This window comes from Trichechus manatus, unplaced genomic scaffold (assembly GCF_000243295.1).
Source record: "Trichechus manatus latirostris isolate Lorelei unplaced genomic scaffold, TriManLat1.0 scaffold00182, whole genome shotgun sequence".
In the NCBI taxonomy this organism is placed as follows: domain Eukaryota; kingdom Metazoa; phylum Chordata; class Mammalia; order Sirenia; family Trichechidae; genus Trichechus; species Trichechus manatus.
In genome coordinates, this window is record NW_004444118.1 from 1,556,439 (window position 1) to 1,573,993 (window position 17,555).

At 51.7% G+C, this 17,555-nt stretch overlaps 1 protein-coding gene across 1 annotated transcript; it reads left to right on the top strand.

The window, feature by feature from the left end:
• The first annotated feature begins 783 nt into the window (after positions 1 to 783).
• Positions 784 to 17,061, top strand: PLEKHG6 (pleckstrin homology and RhoGEF domain containing G6). Its single transcript, XM_012558730.1, has 15 exons — positions 784 to 989; positions 2,242 to 2,397; positions 3,288 to 3,452; positions 4,235 to 4,330; positions 4,587 to 4,637; positions 5,023 to 5,172; positions 6,084 to 6,194; positions 6,347 to 6,496; positions 6,718 to 6,855; positions 7,155 to 7,274; positions 7,651 to 7,783; positions 7,917 to 8,032; positions 14,911 to 15,056; positions 15,975 to 16,670; positions 16,826 to 17,061. The coding sequence occupies exons 1-15, from the start codon at positions 840 to 842 to the stop codon at positions 16,833 to 16,835; spliced, it is 2,388 nt and encodes a 795-aa protein (XP_012414184.1). The 5' UTR covers positions 784 to 839; the 3' UTR covers positions 16,836 to 17,061.
• Positions 17,062 to 17,555: the final 494 nt, after the last annotated feature.

Here is a 17,555-nt window from a genome sequence, read left to right on the forward strand (position 1 = left end):
GATAGCTGTCCCTACCTCACCTTCCTGCGGAGGCCAGGAGGGTCCAGGTAAGGAAAGGGCGAACGTTTCTGTATAGTACCAGATAGTAAATATTTTAGACTTTATATGATCTCTGTCGCAACTAGCTCAGAAGCAGCCACGGGCAATATGTAAATGAAGAAGTGTGGCTGTGTTCCAACAAAACTTTATTTATGGACACTGAAAGTTGAATTTTGTATAATTTTCACATGTTATGAAATATGCTTCTTTTGGTTTTTTTCAGCCACTTAAAAATGTAAAAACCATTCTAGCTTCGGGGCTGTACAAAAACAGAAGTTGGGTTGGGCAGTCAGTCACCAGTCCTCCCCCACCCCCACCCCCACCCCCGACTTTTCTTCAGGCTGCATATGAGGGGCGGGTACAAGGGGAATCCTCCCACCTGGGAGCATCCTGAAAGCCAGGAACCTATCTGTGACCCTTGCTCCCAGCTACTCTCAGGACTACAGCATCCTTTGAGGCCAGTATAGTAGCTTGTACCCCAGATGTGTGCACTTGTGAGGGAGGAGATATATCTCCAAGGGGCTTTCTACCCAGCATGTGCCTGGGCATCCCCCACCCTCACCAAGTCATAGATGAGACAGCCATGCTCCCCCACACACACAGTGACCAAGCCCTTGGCCTTCTCCTTCCCATCCTGCTTCCCTCCTTCCAGTCCTTAGTCTACAGGCTGGTGCCACCCACTGATCTAGGCTTAGTGTCACCCACTGACCTAACCCTTCAATTCCTTTCTTTTCTCTCTTGCAGCCTCAGGGGACCCCTTTCTCCTGAACATTGGAGCTATGGCCCTTTGGAAGTGACCCATGAGAGAAAGGATGCCGACCTTTGGTCCTCCAGGTGAAGGCCCCCTCCGAGGCCTTGTGGCCTCCCGCATCGAGACTTATGGGGGCCGGCATCAGGCCTCTGCCCAGAGCACTGCTGGCAGTCTCTGTCCCCGAGGAGGTGCCGTGCTGGTGAGTCCAGTCTGCTCCCTACGCTGTGCCCCAAAGGTGACCTGGGTGGGGCAGGAGGGAGGGCACCCAGGCTCTCAGGTCTGTGTCCCTGTACAAGTTCATGGGCTGCTCTATTCCTGTCCCTTACCCCTACTCTTATTTTCTGGGTTGCGAGGGAGAGAAGGGCAGTGCCTGGGCCAGGCTCCCAGGGCTCAGAACCCCAGTGCCAGACAGCCTGGGCAGGTAAGGCAGAGATCCAGGAGAAGCCAGGCCCACAGAGGAGGTGCTGTTAGACAGGTCTCAGGCACAGAGCTGGGGCGTAAGGTCACCAAAACCCAGGGTTGGCACCTCCCAGGTTCCTGCCTCTACTTGGGAGGAGCCTGTGGACTCCCTCAGATCTACTTGCTCTGAGTCAGAGCTGGAGGAAGAGCAAAGGTTCAGGGTGACCCTACATTATAAGTGGTGGGTGTGGGGGGCCTGCCCTGGCTCCACCCCTGGCCCCACCTCCTGGCTCACCTCCAATCCTGACCAAGGAAAAGGGTGTGAAAGCGGAAGCTCCAGTCTTTCCCTCAGCCTCCAGGCTTTCCCTCCACCTTGAGAACAGTTCTTCCGGCTGGGGTATCCCCTGCCTCACTGCAGGAGGACTTGGCCCTCAGAGACGGAGGACAGCAGGGGAGATTCCCCAGGCTGAGGGCGGGAAGGGAGACTAGGAAGTATGTGGGGTAATTCAGGCCACAGACAGATTGAGGAATGTGACCAGGCCTGCCTGGGAGGGGACTCAGCCATGGCCTCCCCCTCACACAGAAGAGCAGCTGCTCCCAACTGGATGAGAGGCCAACTGACACCCCAGGGGAAGAGGCCGCACATGTGTGTGCCCTCATCCCCACGTGTGAGGGAGGCTGGCCACTGACAGAGGAAGTAGAGTGGGACCTACATGCAGTGTGCCCCTTGTGCTGTCCGTGCATGCCCATGGTGCAGAGAGCACACGTGTACAGGGCAGGCACTGTTGGCATGTATCTGCGTGTGCTCCAGCTTTGGGGGAGCCACTTGGGAAGCCAGGTCGACATGTCCCTGCCCAGCTCAGCTTAGCCTCGCTGGCAGCAGTGGCCATGACTCAGGGCAGGAGCAGCTACAGCAAACTGGTTTGAGGGGAGAGGTGAGCCAACCCAACTTCAGAGGAAAACCATGTCTGGAGCCAAGCCTGGCCTCCCACTATCTGGGACTTCTGAGGGAAAGGAGGGACCCCTCACCACATGCCCTGCTCCTTTCCCAGGATCCCAGTCGCCGCCGCCTCCAGAACTATGTCCCTTTCACCAAGAGCTCTGGCCAGGCCCGGGGCCTGTCTCCCATACGGCTGCGAGAACCAGGGCCTAAGAAGCGGCATGGGGGCCATTTGGGGGCTGGGCCACCTTACTCGCCCAAACTCAAGGTAAGAAGTCCCACTTCTCCCACCCCCATGTTCACCCAGATCAGGCCTAGTGAACCCCAGGGGCTGAGAGCACAGGGTAAGGAGGCTGTCTCTGCCTGGAGCCCCTCCAAGAAGTCAGATACAGCTCTGCCTAGAGACCCCCTCAGGGGTCTGTCTCTACCCTACTTGATCCATGCCATTGAACCAGTGACTTGGACTGAGGACATTTTGATGTAGTTTAAAGGATAAACTGTTAATATTAAACTTCTAGCTTTTTAAAACTGCCAACTATCTTGAGAACCAAATATACTTACTCTACCCTAAGCCTCACTTCATCCTTCACGCCAACTGTGAGCCTCACCCCTTCTCCCTAGCCAAATTGAGGATGGAGTGAAGGTCAGGAATATTTTTGTCCACATTACTTGGTAACCAGAAAAAAAAAGTTTAAGCCATGTTGCCACAGAAAAAATGTCCACATGAAAATGTTGACTGAGACCACTGGTTCCCTAAGTACTGCTGTGGTCTCCACCAGAAGGTCCCTCTGAAGGGTCTGATTCTGCACCCCGCTCCCAGGGTTCCATCTTAGGAAACTCCTGGAAGAAATTTTTCTGGCCAGAGAACCCAAATCAGGCCCCTGCAGAAAAGGCCTTCTTTCTGCAGGCCAAGGTGTCTCTCTGTCTATGTTCCAACAGTGCCCTTTCCTCTGCCGTTCCAGGTGGAAATGATCCCTGTCTTCAAGGCCACCATGCCCCTACTCATTCTCAGTGCTGCTTACCACCTCCCATTGTTTCCCAGATACGAACACACACAAACACACACACACATACATGCACACACGAAGCTCTCCCCAAGCCAGGTAGGCTGGGCACCAGGGCTGTGGTCAGAACTAATCCCTTTCTCGACTCCCCTAGGAGGTCACTAAGGCCCACGAGCTGGAGATGCGGCTGCAGGCGTTCAGCATGTTTGGGATGCCTCGCCTGCCCCCTGAGGACCGGCGGCACTGGGAGATAGGAGAAGGCAGTGACAGCAGTCTGGCCATCGAGAAGTCCTGGAGGGAGCTGGTGCCTAGGCACAAGGTGGGTCTGTAACAGTGTCTGTCCCCACCTTGTTATAGACACACATCTCAGCTCTGCACTGGGAGGAGCGAAAGGCCTCAGGAAGTGGGGCCATGTGGAAAAGCATGTGGAGACAGTCATATCTAGGTTCAAATCCTGGTTCTACCTCTTACTAGTGAGACCTTGGTCAAGATAGTGAACCTCTCTGAGCCTCAGTCACCTCCTGTAAAATGGAATAATACCACCTACATACTGGAGGATTGGTTTGAGGATTAAAAGATCATGTACAGTATTTAAAATGTCTACCAGAGTACTCGAAGGTCCCTAGGTGGCACAAATTCTTTGTGTTCAATTGCTAACCTAAAGGTTGGTGGTTCAAACCCACCTAGTGGTACCATGGAAGAAAAGGCCGAGTTATCTTCTGTTAAGATTATAGCCAAGGAAATCCTATAGAGCAGTTCTACTCCAACACACATGGGATTACTATGAGTTGGAATCGACTCGACAGCACTGTTAACAACCATGGTACCCAGAACTTATTAAGTAGGTTCCAGTAGCACTTAATAAAAGGTAGCAGCTGTTGTTTTGGAGCGCTGGTGGCACGGTGGTTATGAGTTCGGCTGCTAACAGAAAGGTTGGCAGTTCAAATCTACCAGCTGCTCTTAGGAACCCTGTGGGGCAGTTCTACTTTGTCCTGTCGGGTCACTGTGAGTCGGAATCAACTCGACGGCAACAGGTTTGGTTTTTTTTTGGCTGTTGTTTTTGTCATCATTCCAAGTGTACCATCACTATCCCCACTCCAGGAGATGAGCCGGGAGCTTTGCCACCAACAGGAAGCACTATGGGAGCTACTGACCACTGAGGTGATCTATGTGACAAAGCTCAAGATCATGACTGATGTGAGCCTCCCTCAAGCCCAGCCCTGGCCCCATCCTCAGCTATTTACCCATCTCTCTTGCATTATCCCCCCTTCTCCCAGGCCAGAAGGGAGGGGCAGAATACCAAACAAGCCCCCTGATTTCAGACCTGCCTGGGGTGTGGGGAGAGAGGTTGGCAGTACTGAAGGTGGGGATGGAGGACATTGAAGAGGTCAGCTGGAGGCCTGAGAGGAGTGAAGTCACACTCTGAGACCCTCGCTTCTCTCCCTGTGTCTAGCTCCTAGCTGCCGGATTGCTGAACTTGCAGCGAGTGGGACTGCTGACAGAAGTGAGTGGGGGCCTGCCCATCCTAAGCTCTGAGCCCAGGGAGTCGGGGATGGGTTCACAGGGAGCCCTCCAGGCTGCCCAGTCTGAGTTCTCACCGCCCATTTTCTGGGACACCTCCTGCACACTCTACACCTCTTCTTGCTCAAGACCCCAAGCAGGCCCCAGGTCCCCCAGTACTCAGCCCACTGAAGTAACAGAGGTGGAAGAGCAAGCTGGAGCCCTTAGATTCTTCAGGCCCACTCTCAGACTCATGCCTCCTTCCACCCCACCCCTTCCACCTCCCCCCCGCCCAGATCTGAGCTTAGGGGTCCCCCGTGTCCATAGCCAGTGCTGCCTGATGATCAGCCTACTGAAGGCATGTTTCTAAGCTCTATTCCCTCCTCCAGGTGTCTGTTGAGACCCTGTTTGGAAATGTCCCCAGCCTGATTCGAGCCCACCGGAGCTTTTGGGAGGAGGTGCTGGGACCCATCCTGGAGGAGACTCGAGCCTCAGGCCAGCCTCTGAACCCTGTCAGCCTGCAAAACGGCTTCCTGATGGTGAGACATGAGGAAGGGCTACATCTGGATGGGGCAGGACCAGGTGACCCCAGAGGGATCCTGCTGCTAGGGCTTGCTATGTGACTCAATTTCCTCCATGATCTGAGGGTGCTACAGGGCACAGCCCCTAGCCTAAAATACCACCTCACCCCCTGCCCTTCATTCTGCCGCATGACCTCTGTCTTAAATGTTCTTTGGTCTTCTGGAGACCATTACGAAATGAAAATGTAGCTATTTAAGGGGAGGGTCACACTTAAGCTCTTACCAACTATAAAATCTTAGTCTTGTACAGACTCTCATTGACAAACAGCTGGGAGCAAGAATGGGGCCCAGTGGAGATGCTCTTTAGGATGACTGAGGGCAGGGGCACTAGGAGCATGGAGAAGAGTCATAAGAGAAACAAGAGGGCCTAGGATCAAACTTTCCTCCACAAGTTTACCCAGTGAGGAAACGATGGTCCCTGCTGAGTTGGGATGGGGTGGAGAGGTGAGAGAACAGTCTCCTGGAAGCCTTAGGCACCCCCTTCCATAGGACCAGGTCTTCTGGACAACCCTCAGGTTGCCACCCACTCCAGGGGTGAAATAGGATCTGCAGTGGCCTGAAAACGTTCTGGCTGAATTATTGATGGGGGGAGAGTGGGCAGTAAGGCCAGAGAAGCAGGCCATGGCCAGGGCTATGGATGGAAGGAGCTCAAAAAGCAGCAGTGGGTCTACCTCTCAGGACCTCCTTGGAATCCAGAGACAGGGGCCTGGCTGTGAACACAATTGTGGGAGGTAGGGATTGGCAGGAGCTGGACGGAGGGTCTGTGTGAGGCCATCTCCCCACCATGCTCCCATGCTCTGAAGTCAGAGTCTCTATTTCATGACCTTCTTCCTCTTCCTGTCCCCTGCCCCCTATTTCTGTCTCTCCAGTTTAGCCAGTGGTTCCAGCCCTATGTCCAGTACTGCCTGCAAGTGAAACAGACCATGGCTTATGCCCGGGAACAGCAAGACAACAACCCTTTCTTCCAGGCCTTCATACAGGTGGGAGAGGGGATGCCTAGGGAAGGGGGGTGGGGTGGATCACAGACAACCAGGTCATCCCAGTCTGCAGTTTATCACTAGGCTGAGTTTATCACTAGGTGGGGCAGGAGGGAGCATGCAGCCTCCTGACCCCTGGCCGCCTCCCCTGATAGTGGTGTGAGAAGCACAAGCGCTCGGGGAGGCAGATGCTGGGTGACTTGCTCATCAAGCCCCACCAGCGCATCACCAAGTACCCGCTGCTGCTCCAGGCTGTGCTTAAGAGGAGCCCTGAGGCCCGAGCCCAAGAGGCCCTGAACGCCATGGTAGGTACCCTGGCTGGGCCAGGACCCTTGGGAGTTGGGGCCTGGTAGGTGGAAACTGATCAGGATCTCATGAGGGTATTCTCTTTTCTCATCTGTGTGTGGCAGTAGGCCCTGACAGGCTCAGCCTGTTTAAGGTGCTGTGGTTTTAGTTAGTTGGATAGTGTGTATACAGGGTGCAGAGCTGAGCTGTGCCTCCTCCCGTGTCCCCCCTCACCTCCTAGATTGCATCTGTGGAGTCGTTCTTGCAACACATCAACGGGCAGGTCCGACAGGGTGAGGAGCACGAAAGCTTGGTGGCTTTGGCCCAACGTATTGGGCCCTACGAGGTGCTGGAGCCGTCCAGTGAGGAGGTAGAGAAGGTGAGAGAGGGCAGAGGGCTCAGAAAAAGCAAGGCCCAGGAAAATGGATGGAGTAGAGGCCTGGAGGTAAAGGGTGTACTTGGGTGCCATAGAGGGGGCATGCCCCTTTTCCTCTGGGTGGTGAGGGTCCAAGGGGTGGAGTTCAAAAGACTAAGAAGGAAGTTGGACGCTTGCTCTCCCTCCAAGAAGGGGAAGAGTGGACAGAGAAGGTGCTGGTGGTAGAATAGAGGCCACCCTCAGCTGGGATTTGGGGACAAGCCCTGTCCATCCGCTGATCCTCTCCCCTCTGTGTCCTTCAGAACCTGCGTCCCTTCTCCACCCTGGACCTGACTTCCCCCATGTTAGGGGTTGCCCCTAAGCACACTAGGCAGCTGCTGCTGGAGGGACCCGTGAGAGTGAAGGAGGGACGAGAAGCCAAGGTGAGGAAGATGTGGTGAGGAGATGAAATGAAGAGAAAGGAGGGAGGGATAATGGAACCCAGGAGGCAGAAAAGCTGGAAATGGAACAAGGGTGTGTGTGTGTGTTTGTGTGCGTGCGCAAGTGCGTGTGTGCGTGTGTGTGTTGAGAAGCGGATATGGTTCCAGCTAAGCTCTGTTTATTTGTATGACCCTGAGCCAGCCACTTTCCCAGCCTGTGAAGCAAGAGGTTGGGTCAAGCTCTAGCATCCCATGGTTCATCTCTTGTCCGGTGTGTATGTGTGCACCCGTGCATGTACACCTGTGTAGGAGCTCCATCCCTGGCCGGCCCCTCCCCCTGCTCCAGCTGACCCCTGTCTCTATTGCCCTGCCCTCTCAGCTGGACGTGTACCTATTCCTTTTCTCTGACGTGCTCCTGGTGACCAAGCCCCAACGCAAGGCAGACAAAGCCAAGGTCATCCGCCCCCCACTCATGCTGGAGAATCTTCTGTGCCGGCCACTCCGAGACCCCAGTATGTCTTCTCAATGGGGGCCTTTTTTAGGGGCATTTTCCTTCTCCCTTCCTCTCAGCAAGGGAGGAAGGAGGAGACAGGATGGGGATCCAGTAAGGCCCAGGCCTTGAAGCAGACCCTCTCCTCCAACCAGGCAGCTTCCTGGTGATCAACCTCACTGAATTCCAGTGTGTCTCTAGTGCCCTCGTTGTGCACTGTCCCAGTTCCACAGACCGTGCCCGGTGGCTGGAGAAGACCCAGACGGCCCAGGTATGTGAGCATGGGGTGTGGGGAGGGGTGTGCAGAGGCCCCAGTGCTCAGAAATGGACCACAAGGGGGTAGGAGGAGGAGGGAGAGGCTCGGGTAGATGCAGAGTCCAACTGGACTGTCAGCCTCTCAGGCTTTCCCTCAAGGGAGACACAATCTTGACTGTCTATAAGAAGCTGGAAGACAGCCATTGGCAGCTACTATGCTAGTCATTGGGAGAACCCAAGACATACCAAACATCTCCTAAAAGTTCCTCCACCTTGAAACATTGACCTCCTAAACTTCATCTTCCATTCAACAGACATTTATGGGACTTGCTATGTGCAGGCACTGCTTTGGGTGCTACGGAATTAGAAAGGAATAAAGCAGCATTCCTGCCCTCAAGGAATATATGCTGCCGTCTAACTAGACAAATCAGTATACAAGTAATAGAAACATGTACACAGAATGGAACTAGCCCAGAGAAGGGAGTAATGCATTCAGCATGGGGGGACAGTGCAGAGGGAGGTAAGTTAAGTCTTCAGAGAGGAGCTGATGTCTGAGCACTGTTTGGAGGGATGTCTAGGAGTACGTTGGGGGAGAAGGGTAGGGAGGAAGGGTATTCAAAATGACGAAGCAGAATGTAAAAAGGCCTGAAATATGAAGCAGTTGTGTGTGTTGAGAGAATCGCCGACGCAGTGGTTCGGTACTGCTAGGACATGAAGGTAGGTGCAGGAGGAGAGAGGCTGGGGAGGTAGGCTCATCCAGATCTTGCCCATCCCTGGAAGCCATGCTAAGGAACTTGAACTTTGTCCTATAGATGACATGGAGCCAATAAAAGTGTTAAGCAAGGGAGCGATGTGACCAGATTTATGTGATAGAAGCTAGAGGAGTTCAGAAGAGGAGACCTCCATATTGGGCAAGATGGCCAGAGAATGGAGAAGATTTGAGTTGGACTTTTAAGGATGAGTAAGATGGAGCAGAAGAATCAGGGGAGCAATGGGGTCAGATTACTTTGAGGACAGTGACTGGGTCTGTCTGGGGTCTGGAGCAAAGTGTTTGTGTGAGACAGGGTTGAGAGGCCAGGTTCTACAGGCCTCGAGAACTATAGAAGAGTGTGGACTGGGCAAGAGTGGGTTGAGCTGGATTGACAAGAGAAGACCACCATTAATTCCTGAGCAAGGGAATGACGTAGTGAAATCAATGTGTTTTGTTTTGATTTTTTTTTTTTTAATCAAGGAAGCAGTGTGGCTAGATGGGCTGGAGGAAGGAGAGACTGGTGGCAGGAGATTTACCGTACTAGTTGGGTGTAAAGCATTGAAAGTTTAGTACCCTGGCTTTAGGGAGACATTGCCAAAAACCAAAATCTAAAGAAGAGACAGGTGAATCTTAGAGAGACTGTGGTTGAAAGCCTAGACTGAACTCAGAAAAATCTAAGTTCAGACATCAGTTCTACCACTTACTAGCTGTGTGACCTTGGATAAGTTACATGGTCTTCTAGAGCTTCAATTTCTTCAGCTGCAAAATGGAGATAAATAAAAACCATACTTGTCTCCTAAGGAAGATTCAAAGAAATCATTCAGGTTAAGCAGGCAGCACGGTGCCAGCACTAGGTAAATCCTCCGTAAATCAAGTTACTCAAGGACAAAGAGGCTGATTCACCTCCTGAGGTTTCTGCTTGAAAGACTGGATTGGTAACGGTTTCCCGGAGAGAAATGAAATAATTAGAAAGGGAAACCTATTTGTTTAGGTGTTGCTTCCTGGGAGGAAGGCTGTAATATTTAGTTTTAAACAGAAACCAAAAAACACCAAACCCGTTGCCATCAAGTTGGTTCCAACTCATAGCGACTCTATAGGACAGAGTAGAACTGCCCTGTAGGGTTTTCAAAGCTGTAAATCTTTACAGAAGCTGCCTGCCGCATCTTTCTCCCACAGAGTGGCTGGTTGGTTCAAATCGCTGACCTTTCAGTTAGCAGCCGAGCATTTTAACCACTGCACCACCAGGGGTCCTTAAGCACTTTGAAATTGCAGTAGTAGGAGATAGCAAGTAGAGCTATCTCAGGGGCTTTCGTAAACGTGGAAACATGGACTTAGAGCTCAGGTGAGAAATTAGAATGAAAGATGGAACCTCAAGAGTGTGTGTCCTCCAGCCCTGTGGGGCTACCACTTCCTTGGATATCTAAAAAAGATGGCGGCAGTCCCCAGGAAGCCCAGGCTGATCCATCCAGCCTGAAGTTTCTGAGATCTTCTGGGGCAAAGGCAAGGGACTAGAGTGGAGGTGGTAAGCACAGTTTATGTGGTGAAGGTGGTCTCCCATCTGGCCTAACCCCTGCTCTAGGCTCAGCTCACACTCCTTTTTCTTTGCTTGTCAGCCACCTTCTCTCCACACTACTTCTCCCTGAGCCTAAACACAGCTCTCCCTTGTGGAAACAAGGCTGGACTGACTGGCAACTGTCGCCATTCTAGAGGCTAATCAGATGTTACTGAAGGGTAGGGGTAGAGGGAAACTAGAGAACAAAACCACAAACTAGCATCAGTGTTCCTAGAGCCCCCTGTATCCCCAGGACAGCAAGTGGGGGTGGCCATTACTGGCAGGCAGCCTCTTTTCTTTACCATCCCTGCCCCCAGAACTTTCTCCGCTTGCCTCAGTTCCTAGTACCATAATACCACCACCCTTCACCTTCTCCCTTTAGAAGCCCCCAAAACAAAAACAAAACTCATTGCTGTTCAGTCAGTTCTAACTCATGGCAACCCCATGTGTGTCAGAGTAGAACTGTGCTCCATAGGTTTCCAAGGCTGTGACATTTCGGAAGCAGATTGCCAAATCTTTCTTCTGAGGTTCATCTGGGTGGGTTTGAATGGCCAAGCTTTCAGTTAGTAGCCACCTTAATAGTTTGCATCACCCAGGGACTCCTTAGAATCCCCATGGGGCCCCTAAAAATTTCTAGTATTTTATTATGCAAATTAATTTACTCCCCAGTAGTTTCACCTTGGAAACCCTGGTGGCATAGTGGTTAACTGTTATATCTGCTAACCAAAAGGTCAGCAGTTTAAATCCACCAGGTGCTCCTTGGAAACTCTATGGGGCAGTTCTACTCTGTCCTATAGGGTCACTCTGTGTCAGAATCGACTTGACAGCAACGAGTTTGGTTTTTTTTTTAGAGTCTCACCTCTCCATTCCAGGCTAGTGGGGGTAGGGAGGTCATTTTTTATACCAAACCCAGCAGCCCACTGAAGCTTCTGGGCCTCCACTCTTAGCAAAACAAAGAACCCTGAAACTTTGAAATCAGTTTTCTTTACTTGTCTCACGCTAAATTCTTAAGTAACCCTTCCCTCTATTACCCTCGGTCTTTGCAAACTGAAGAGGGCAGTAGATTATCTATTGTCAGATTGGATAAAAAAGCATGATCCATCTATATGCTGCCTACAAGAGACGCACCTTAGACTTAAAGACACAAACAAGCTAAAACTCAAAGGATGGAAAAAAGTATATCAAGCAAACAACACTCAAAAAAGAGCAGGAGTGGCAATATTAATCTCTGACAAAATTGGCTTTAAAGTAAAATCCACCACAAAGGATAAGGAAGGTCACTATATAATGATTAAAGGGTCAACTCACCAGGACATAACTATAATAAATATTTATGCACCCAACAACAGGGCTCCAAAATACATAAAACAAACTCTAACAGCTCTGAAGAGAGAGATAGACAGCTCCACAATAGTAGTAGGAGACTTCAACACGCCACTTTTGGTGAAGGACAGAACATCCAGAAAGAAGCTCAAGAAAGACACGGAAGAGCTGAATGCTACAGTCAACCAACTTGATCTCATAGACATATACCGAACACTGCACCCAACAGCAGCCAAGTATACCTTCTTTTCCAACGCACATAGATTATCTATTGTCTCCCTTGATAGAGCAATCCCCAAGGATCAGACTATTTTTTTTCTCCCCCTTACAGAAATGTGGATGTAGATTTACTCATAGCAGGCCTAGAAGTGGTGGCTTAAGCCTTTAGAGAAAGGGAGTTTCTCTAGGAGGAGAAAGATGAATTTTGGCTCCCCCTACTTAGCGGGTGGGAAGAGGAAAAGAAATTAGTGAGAGGAACAGAGAAAGAGCTGTCAGAGACAGAGGCCAAGAAATTAAAGGAGGAGAGACTGAAGAAGGCAGTCAAGAGTGAGAGCCATGGTCTGAAGGAGAGTCCGGAGCCAGTTCTCTTATTTATCTGTGTTCTTGGGCAAGTTACTTCACGTCTCCAAGCTTGGTCCCCCATCTGGGAAACTGCAGTAATAATGGTAACCACCATGCAGGGAAAACAGGAGAATTACTTCTGCAAACTGCTTGGCACAAGGCCCAGCACTTAATGGGCTCTCAATATGTGTTATGGTCATCATCGGAGTCCCAGAGTGGTGCAGAGAAAGACCTGGCAATCTGCTTCTGAAAAATTATCCATTCCAAACCCTATGGAGCACAGTTCTACTCTGAAACACATGGGGTCACCATGAGTTGGAATCTACTCAATGGCAACTGATGGTTATTGTCATCATTAGAAGAAAGGAGTAGTCAGTGTTGCCTGGACAAGGCCAGATGCTGAGTAGGGAGAAGCCTTGACATCTGTCACTCAGGAAGTAAGTGAGAACTGTCAGGAGGTCAGTTCTAGTCCAGTGTTGGGGAACTTTGGTCTAGAAGTAGGTGAATCTGGGAGTTGCTCCAGAGGCAGCAGGGAGAGGAGGCATTTCCTTTCAAGGCTCAGTTCCCCAGGAAGACAAAAGGAAGAATAGTCCTGTTCTTGGGCAGCCCTTCCTTCCTTTTCCTGGCTTTGTGGGGAGGGTCACATTCTTGCTCAGGTACCAATTTCCTCTTCCTTTGCAGCCCTATTTTTCATGTCTCCTCTTACCCACGCCGCAAGAATGGCCAAGAAAATCCTCACAGGTTTGCTGGAGAGGCTTTGGGGTAGCAGAGGGGCACTTCAGACAGCCCCTGTCCCCCAGCCCACCTCCTCACCTCCTGCTTCTTCTCAGGGTAGGACAAGGGACAAATTTCGGGAAATAGGGAACAGTAGAAATGCTGTCATTGGATGTTCCTCACAGATACTCACCCCTTCCTTCCAGTTTTTTTCTTCCACACACCATCCCTATCCTGGACATCCTAGACACAAAACTGAATTTGCGTCATATGGGGCAAAAGGGCCTGGCTCCCCAGCAGGACGACAGCTCTGACCCCAGCTCTGGCCCCAAGTACAGCCCCTTCCACACTCCCAGATGGAACCTCCTTTGTAGTTGTTTGTCCCCACACTCCATGCTGAGGTGGGAGATGAGGTCTGGGGGAGGCAGGTGAGCACAGGGCCTGGCTCAGGTGTGCTGGTGGCCCCCGGATGGCCCCACCCCTGCTCTGACCATCAGACCAAACCTTATGAGACTGCTAAGGATCCTTGCACTTCTTTGTCACTCACAGGGAACGAGTGACTGGAGAGATGGGGAGAGAAGAATTAGAAATACAAGCCTGATGTCATTTTCCTATTCCTATTCATCCATGTCCCCAGCATATCTCTCGGTCTGACCCAGCTGCCCCCAGTGCTTCTGGGAGGCTTTGGAAAAGTCTGTGTACCTCAAGCTGGGAGATATTCAAAATATTTAATGATCACTGTGGCATGGACATCAACCAGTCAGAATGGAGAATTACAGCAGGGTCCTAGAGGACCCCTGCTATGTCACTTGCTGTGTCACCTTTAGTTGCTGGACCATGGGGGAGGGACGGTAAGTTCTGAGGAAGGAAGGTGGATGAATCAGGCAGCAACCAGAATGGAAGTATTTAAATATTTTAACAACGATATGGCCATACCAGCAAGTACTGATATCAGCACTGCCCACAAGCAGCCACCACTCCCTGTCCCTTTGCCACACCTCTATCCATTGTCTACCTATCCTCCTGTTCTGCTGCCTTCCCTCCTCCTCCCCAAGGGAATGCTGCCCTTTAGTAGCCCTTTGCCCGTCAAGGCTGCAACTTGAAAAGCAGTGCAGTTACTGAATGAGGATTCAAAGAGTAAGGCCATCCCAGCTCTGCTTTTCCCCAGCTATGTGACCTTGAGTAAGTCACTCCATTTCTCTAAGTCTAGTTTTCATCTGTAAAATAAGCTAATATCCGTGTAGGGTGGAAACTCCTGCAGGGTGATGGTGTGTCCCAGATGATCGCATGCACAGGAAGGTGCGTTGTAACCTGCTTCTCAGATGTCACTGTTTTATTCTAACGCACCTGGATGAAAATGTTGAGAGAGGAAAACAGAAAATATAATGGGCCCTCTCCTCATGCCTCTAGGGACAACCCTGCTTTCATCCCTCTGAAGGACAGCAGAGCCCTTAGCCCAGGGCAAAGCCTGTCCCTGCCCACCCTCTGCCCTCCTACTCCTCCAGCTTCAGGGCAGAGGCCCAGCTGAGGGGAGAGAGATGTCCTTGAAGGAGCAACCTGAGGGCCCAGCACCATTCAGAGCATTTATACCATCATTGCCAGCAATCAGGGTAGGCTTCCCAAGGGAGGTGGCAGACCTGTTGGAGGGCTTGCCAAGAGGACATGCGAAGTGGGAAGAACTGTGCAAGTAGGAAAGGGGGCATTCTGTTCACCCCACCCTACCCCAGCACCAGCTCTACAGTTCCATGGCCAACTGGAGCTCAAATCCTGGCTCCATCCACTTTCTAACTGCGTGATCTTGGGCAAGTTATTTCACCTTTGAGTCTCTGTTTCTCAGTAGTAAAGTAGGAGTAAAAAAATAATATCTGCTTCATAAGGTCGTTGTGAAGATTAATGATAATGTATAAATGATAAAACACTTAGCACATTGCCTGGCATATAGCAAGCCCTCAATTCTTGATAGCTCTTAATAATAAAAGCATCCCTGCCCCAGGCCACCCTGCAGAAACTGAAGGCAGAAGAGTATGTTCAGCAGAAGAGGGACCTCCTGGCCCTCTATCGGGACCGGGACCAGGAGTCCCTGTGCACCAGACCCTCCACTCCTTCCCTAGAGGGCTCTCAGAGCAGTGCAGAGGGGAGGTAAGTAGGGAGGCTACAGGTTAGGGAGGGGGAGAGAAGGAACTCATGAGGCTGAGAAATGGTATTCCAGCTTTTGAGGAAATTGGGACTAGATCGGGGAACCCAGGCTACAGGTTGGGGTTGAGTAGGTTGGCACCAGCCATGTGAAGGGTCGCATGGGGCAGCCTATGGGGCTAGCCAGGAAGGAAACGTAAGAGACACAAAGTCCTTGAGAGGAGCAGGCTCCCAGACCAGGGAGGAGAGTGAAGGAGAGTATGGACTTGCAGAATACTAGAGCTGCAGGGATGCGGCCAGTCCAAATCCATTGAGGCCCAGAGAGGGTAAGGGGGTCACTCAGTGACCCAGGATTACATAGTTGCTTAGCAGCATGGTTGATATGGAGAAAAAAGAATCCATAGCTGGGGTTGGGGGGTGGGCAGGGGTGCTAGTCTCAGGTGAGCTCTGGGCACCTACTTGATGCAAGGTCCTGGCTCAGGTGCTGTGGCTAAAATGGCTTAGAGGCAGTCCATGCCTTTAAGGAGTTTACGATCTAGCCCAGGGCTTCAAACTGGTTCAAAGCATTTCCACCCCAGATATACTGAAACACAATCTACATTTGAATAAGATTCCCAGGTGATTCTTATGTATAATAAATTTTGAGACCCACTGCTCTACTAATGGTTCTCGGAATTGGTCCCTAACCAGCAGTATCAGCATTGCCTGGGAACCTGTTAGAAATGCAAATTCTCAGCATGGGTTCAAAGCCCTGGTCTAGCCAGGGAATGAGAAAAATAATCACATGGTGCTGTGTAAAGGTGATACTGAAATGGGTCCAGAGGGGCCATTTCTGGAAGGAGTGGTCAAGGGAGACTTCCTAGACTTGAACTTGACCCCCTAGGACTCTGGCCCCTGACTCTGACCATTTGCTATTAATTGTAGGGTTCCTGAGTTCTCAACCATCATCCCCCACCTAGTGGTGACGGAAGACACAGATGAAGACACTCCCTCTGTGCCAGATGATACCTCAGACTCTGGCTATGGCACTTTGATCCCAGGCTCCCCAACGGGGCCCCACTCCCCACTGAGCCGTCTACGCCAGCGAGCCTTTCGGCGGGACCCTCGCCTCACCTTCTCTACCCTGGACCTCCGAAATGTTCCTTTGCGCGCCCAGTCCCCTAACTCCCAAGCGCCCCAGCGCCGAAGTGCCCCTGACCTGCCAGAGGAAGGCATCCGAAGAGGAAGCAGTCTTCCCGGGGGAGAACCTCCCACCTGGTCTGAGGAAGAAGATGGGACCTCAGCGGGAGGGAATGTGGTGGTGGAAACCTTGCACAGGGCCCGACTTCGGGGGCAGGTCTCCCGCTCCCTAACCCATGCCGACTCTGCTGGGGAAAGCCCCTGGTACTCCTCGGGGGATGAAGGTGAGGAGTCCGTCTTCCTGGGACCCAGCCACATCCCCTCCCCACGCCCCCTCCGGGCTGAGGACATGCTCAGAGAGATCCAGGAGGAACTGGCCAGCCACAGGATCGAGGATGCCCCAGAGCCACGGAGCAACAGACCTCGGAAGCTGACACGGATGCAACTGCAGAGGATGCGAGGGCCCCACGTCATACAGCTGGACACGCCCCTGTCCACATCGTAAGTGCAGAAGGGAAGCTGGCATGGAGGGGGCAGAGGGGAGGCCAGAGCAGGAGCTGTGGGATGGAAGGGTCCTTAGCCCCACTCTTCACCCACGTCGGACCCTCATGTTCTCACTGCCACTTTTACCTAACAGCTACCTCCTTTCTTTTCAGAGAGGTGTGAGGGACACCGAGGACCTTTGGCATTTCTCCCGGAGGAAATTTCACCCCAAGAGTGCTGGTCACCACCCTGCCCCTGGACTCTACCTCAAGGACCATACCTCCTGCTAAGAAGCCTGGCCCAGGCACCCTGCCTTCCCTACTCTGTGGGCTTTGGGATCAATAACTGTAAATTTATGTATCATAGACACCTGATTCCCACATAAAGTTGTGCATAAAAACAACTGCCCAGTGCTAAATGTGAAGGAGAACCTGAGTGGGGGTGTCACAGAGTGAACACTGTCTGCTCGTCTGACAGTGGTTGTGAGAGGTGATAGGGTCTCTGGCCCTGGTGTTGTGAGCCATCAAGTCAATTCTGACTCATAGCAACCCTACAGGACAGAATAGAACTGCCCGGTGGGTCTCCCTAGATTGTGATCTTTACAGGAACAGAACACCAGAGGTCTTTTCTCCTGCAGAGCCCCTGATAGGTTGGAACCACCAACCTTTCAGTTAGCAGCCAAAGGCTCAAGCATTGAGCCACTAGGGCTCCTTTCTCTAGCCCTAACTCAGGGCTTTTCCCATCCTACCCACCAGGATCTGGGTCTCTGCCCAGGCCTCCCACACCAGCCCTGAAGACAGACCACTCCCTCCAGGAGCAGAGTTTTAATTCAGAGTTTTAGTGTATTTACAAAAGTCCATTGCTCCAGCACATTGTTCTGGGCTTGTCCTGCCTTGGGACAGT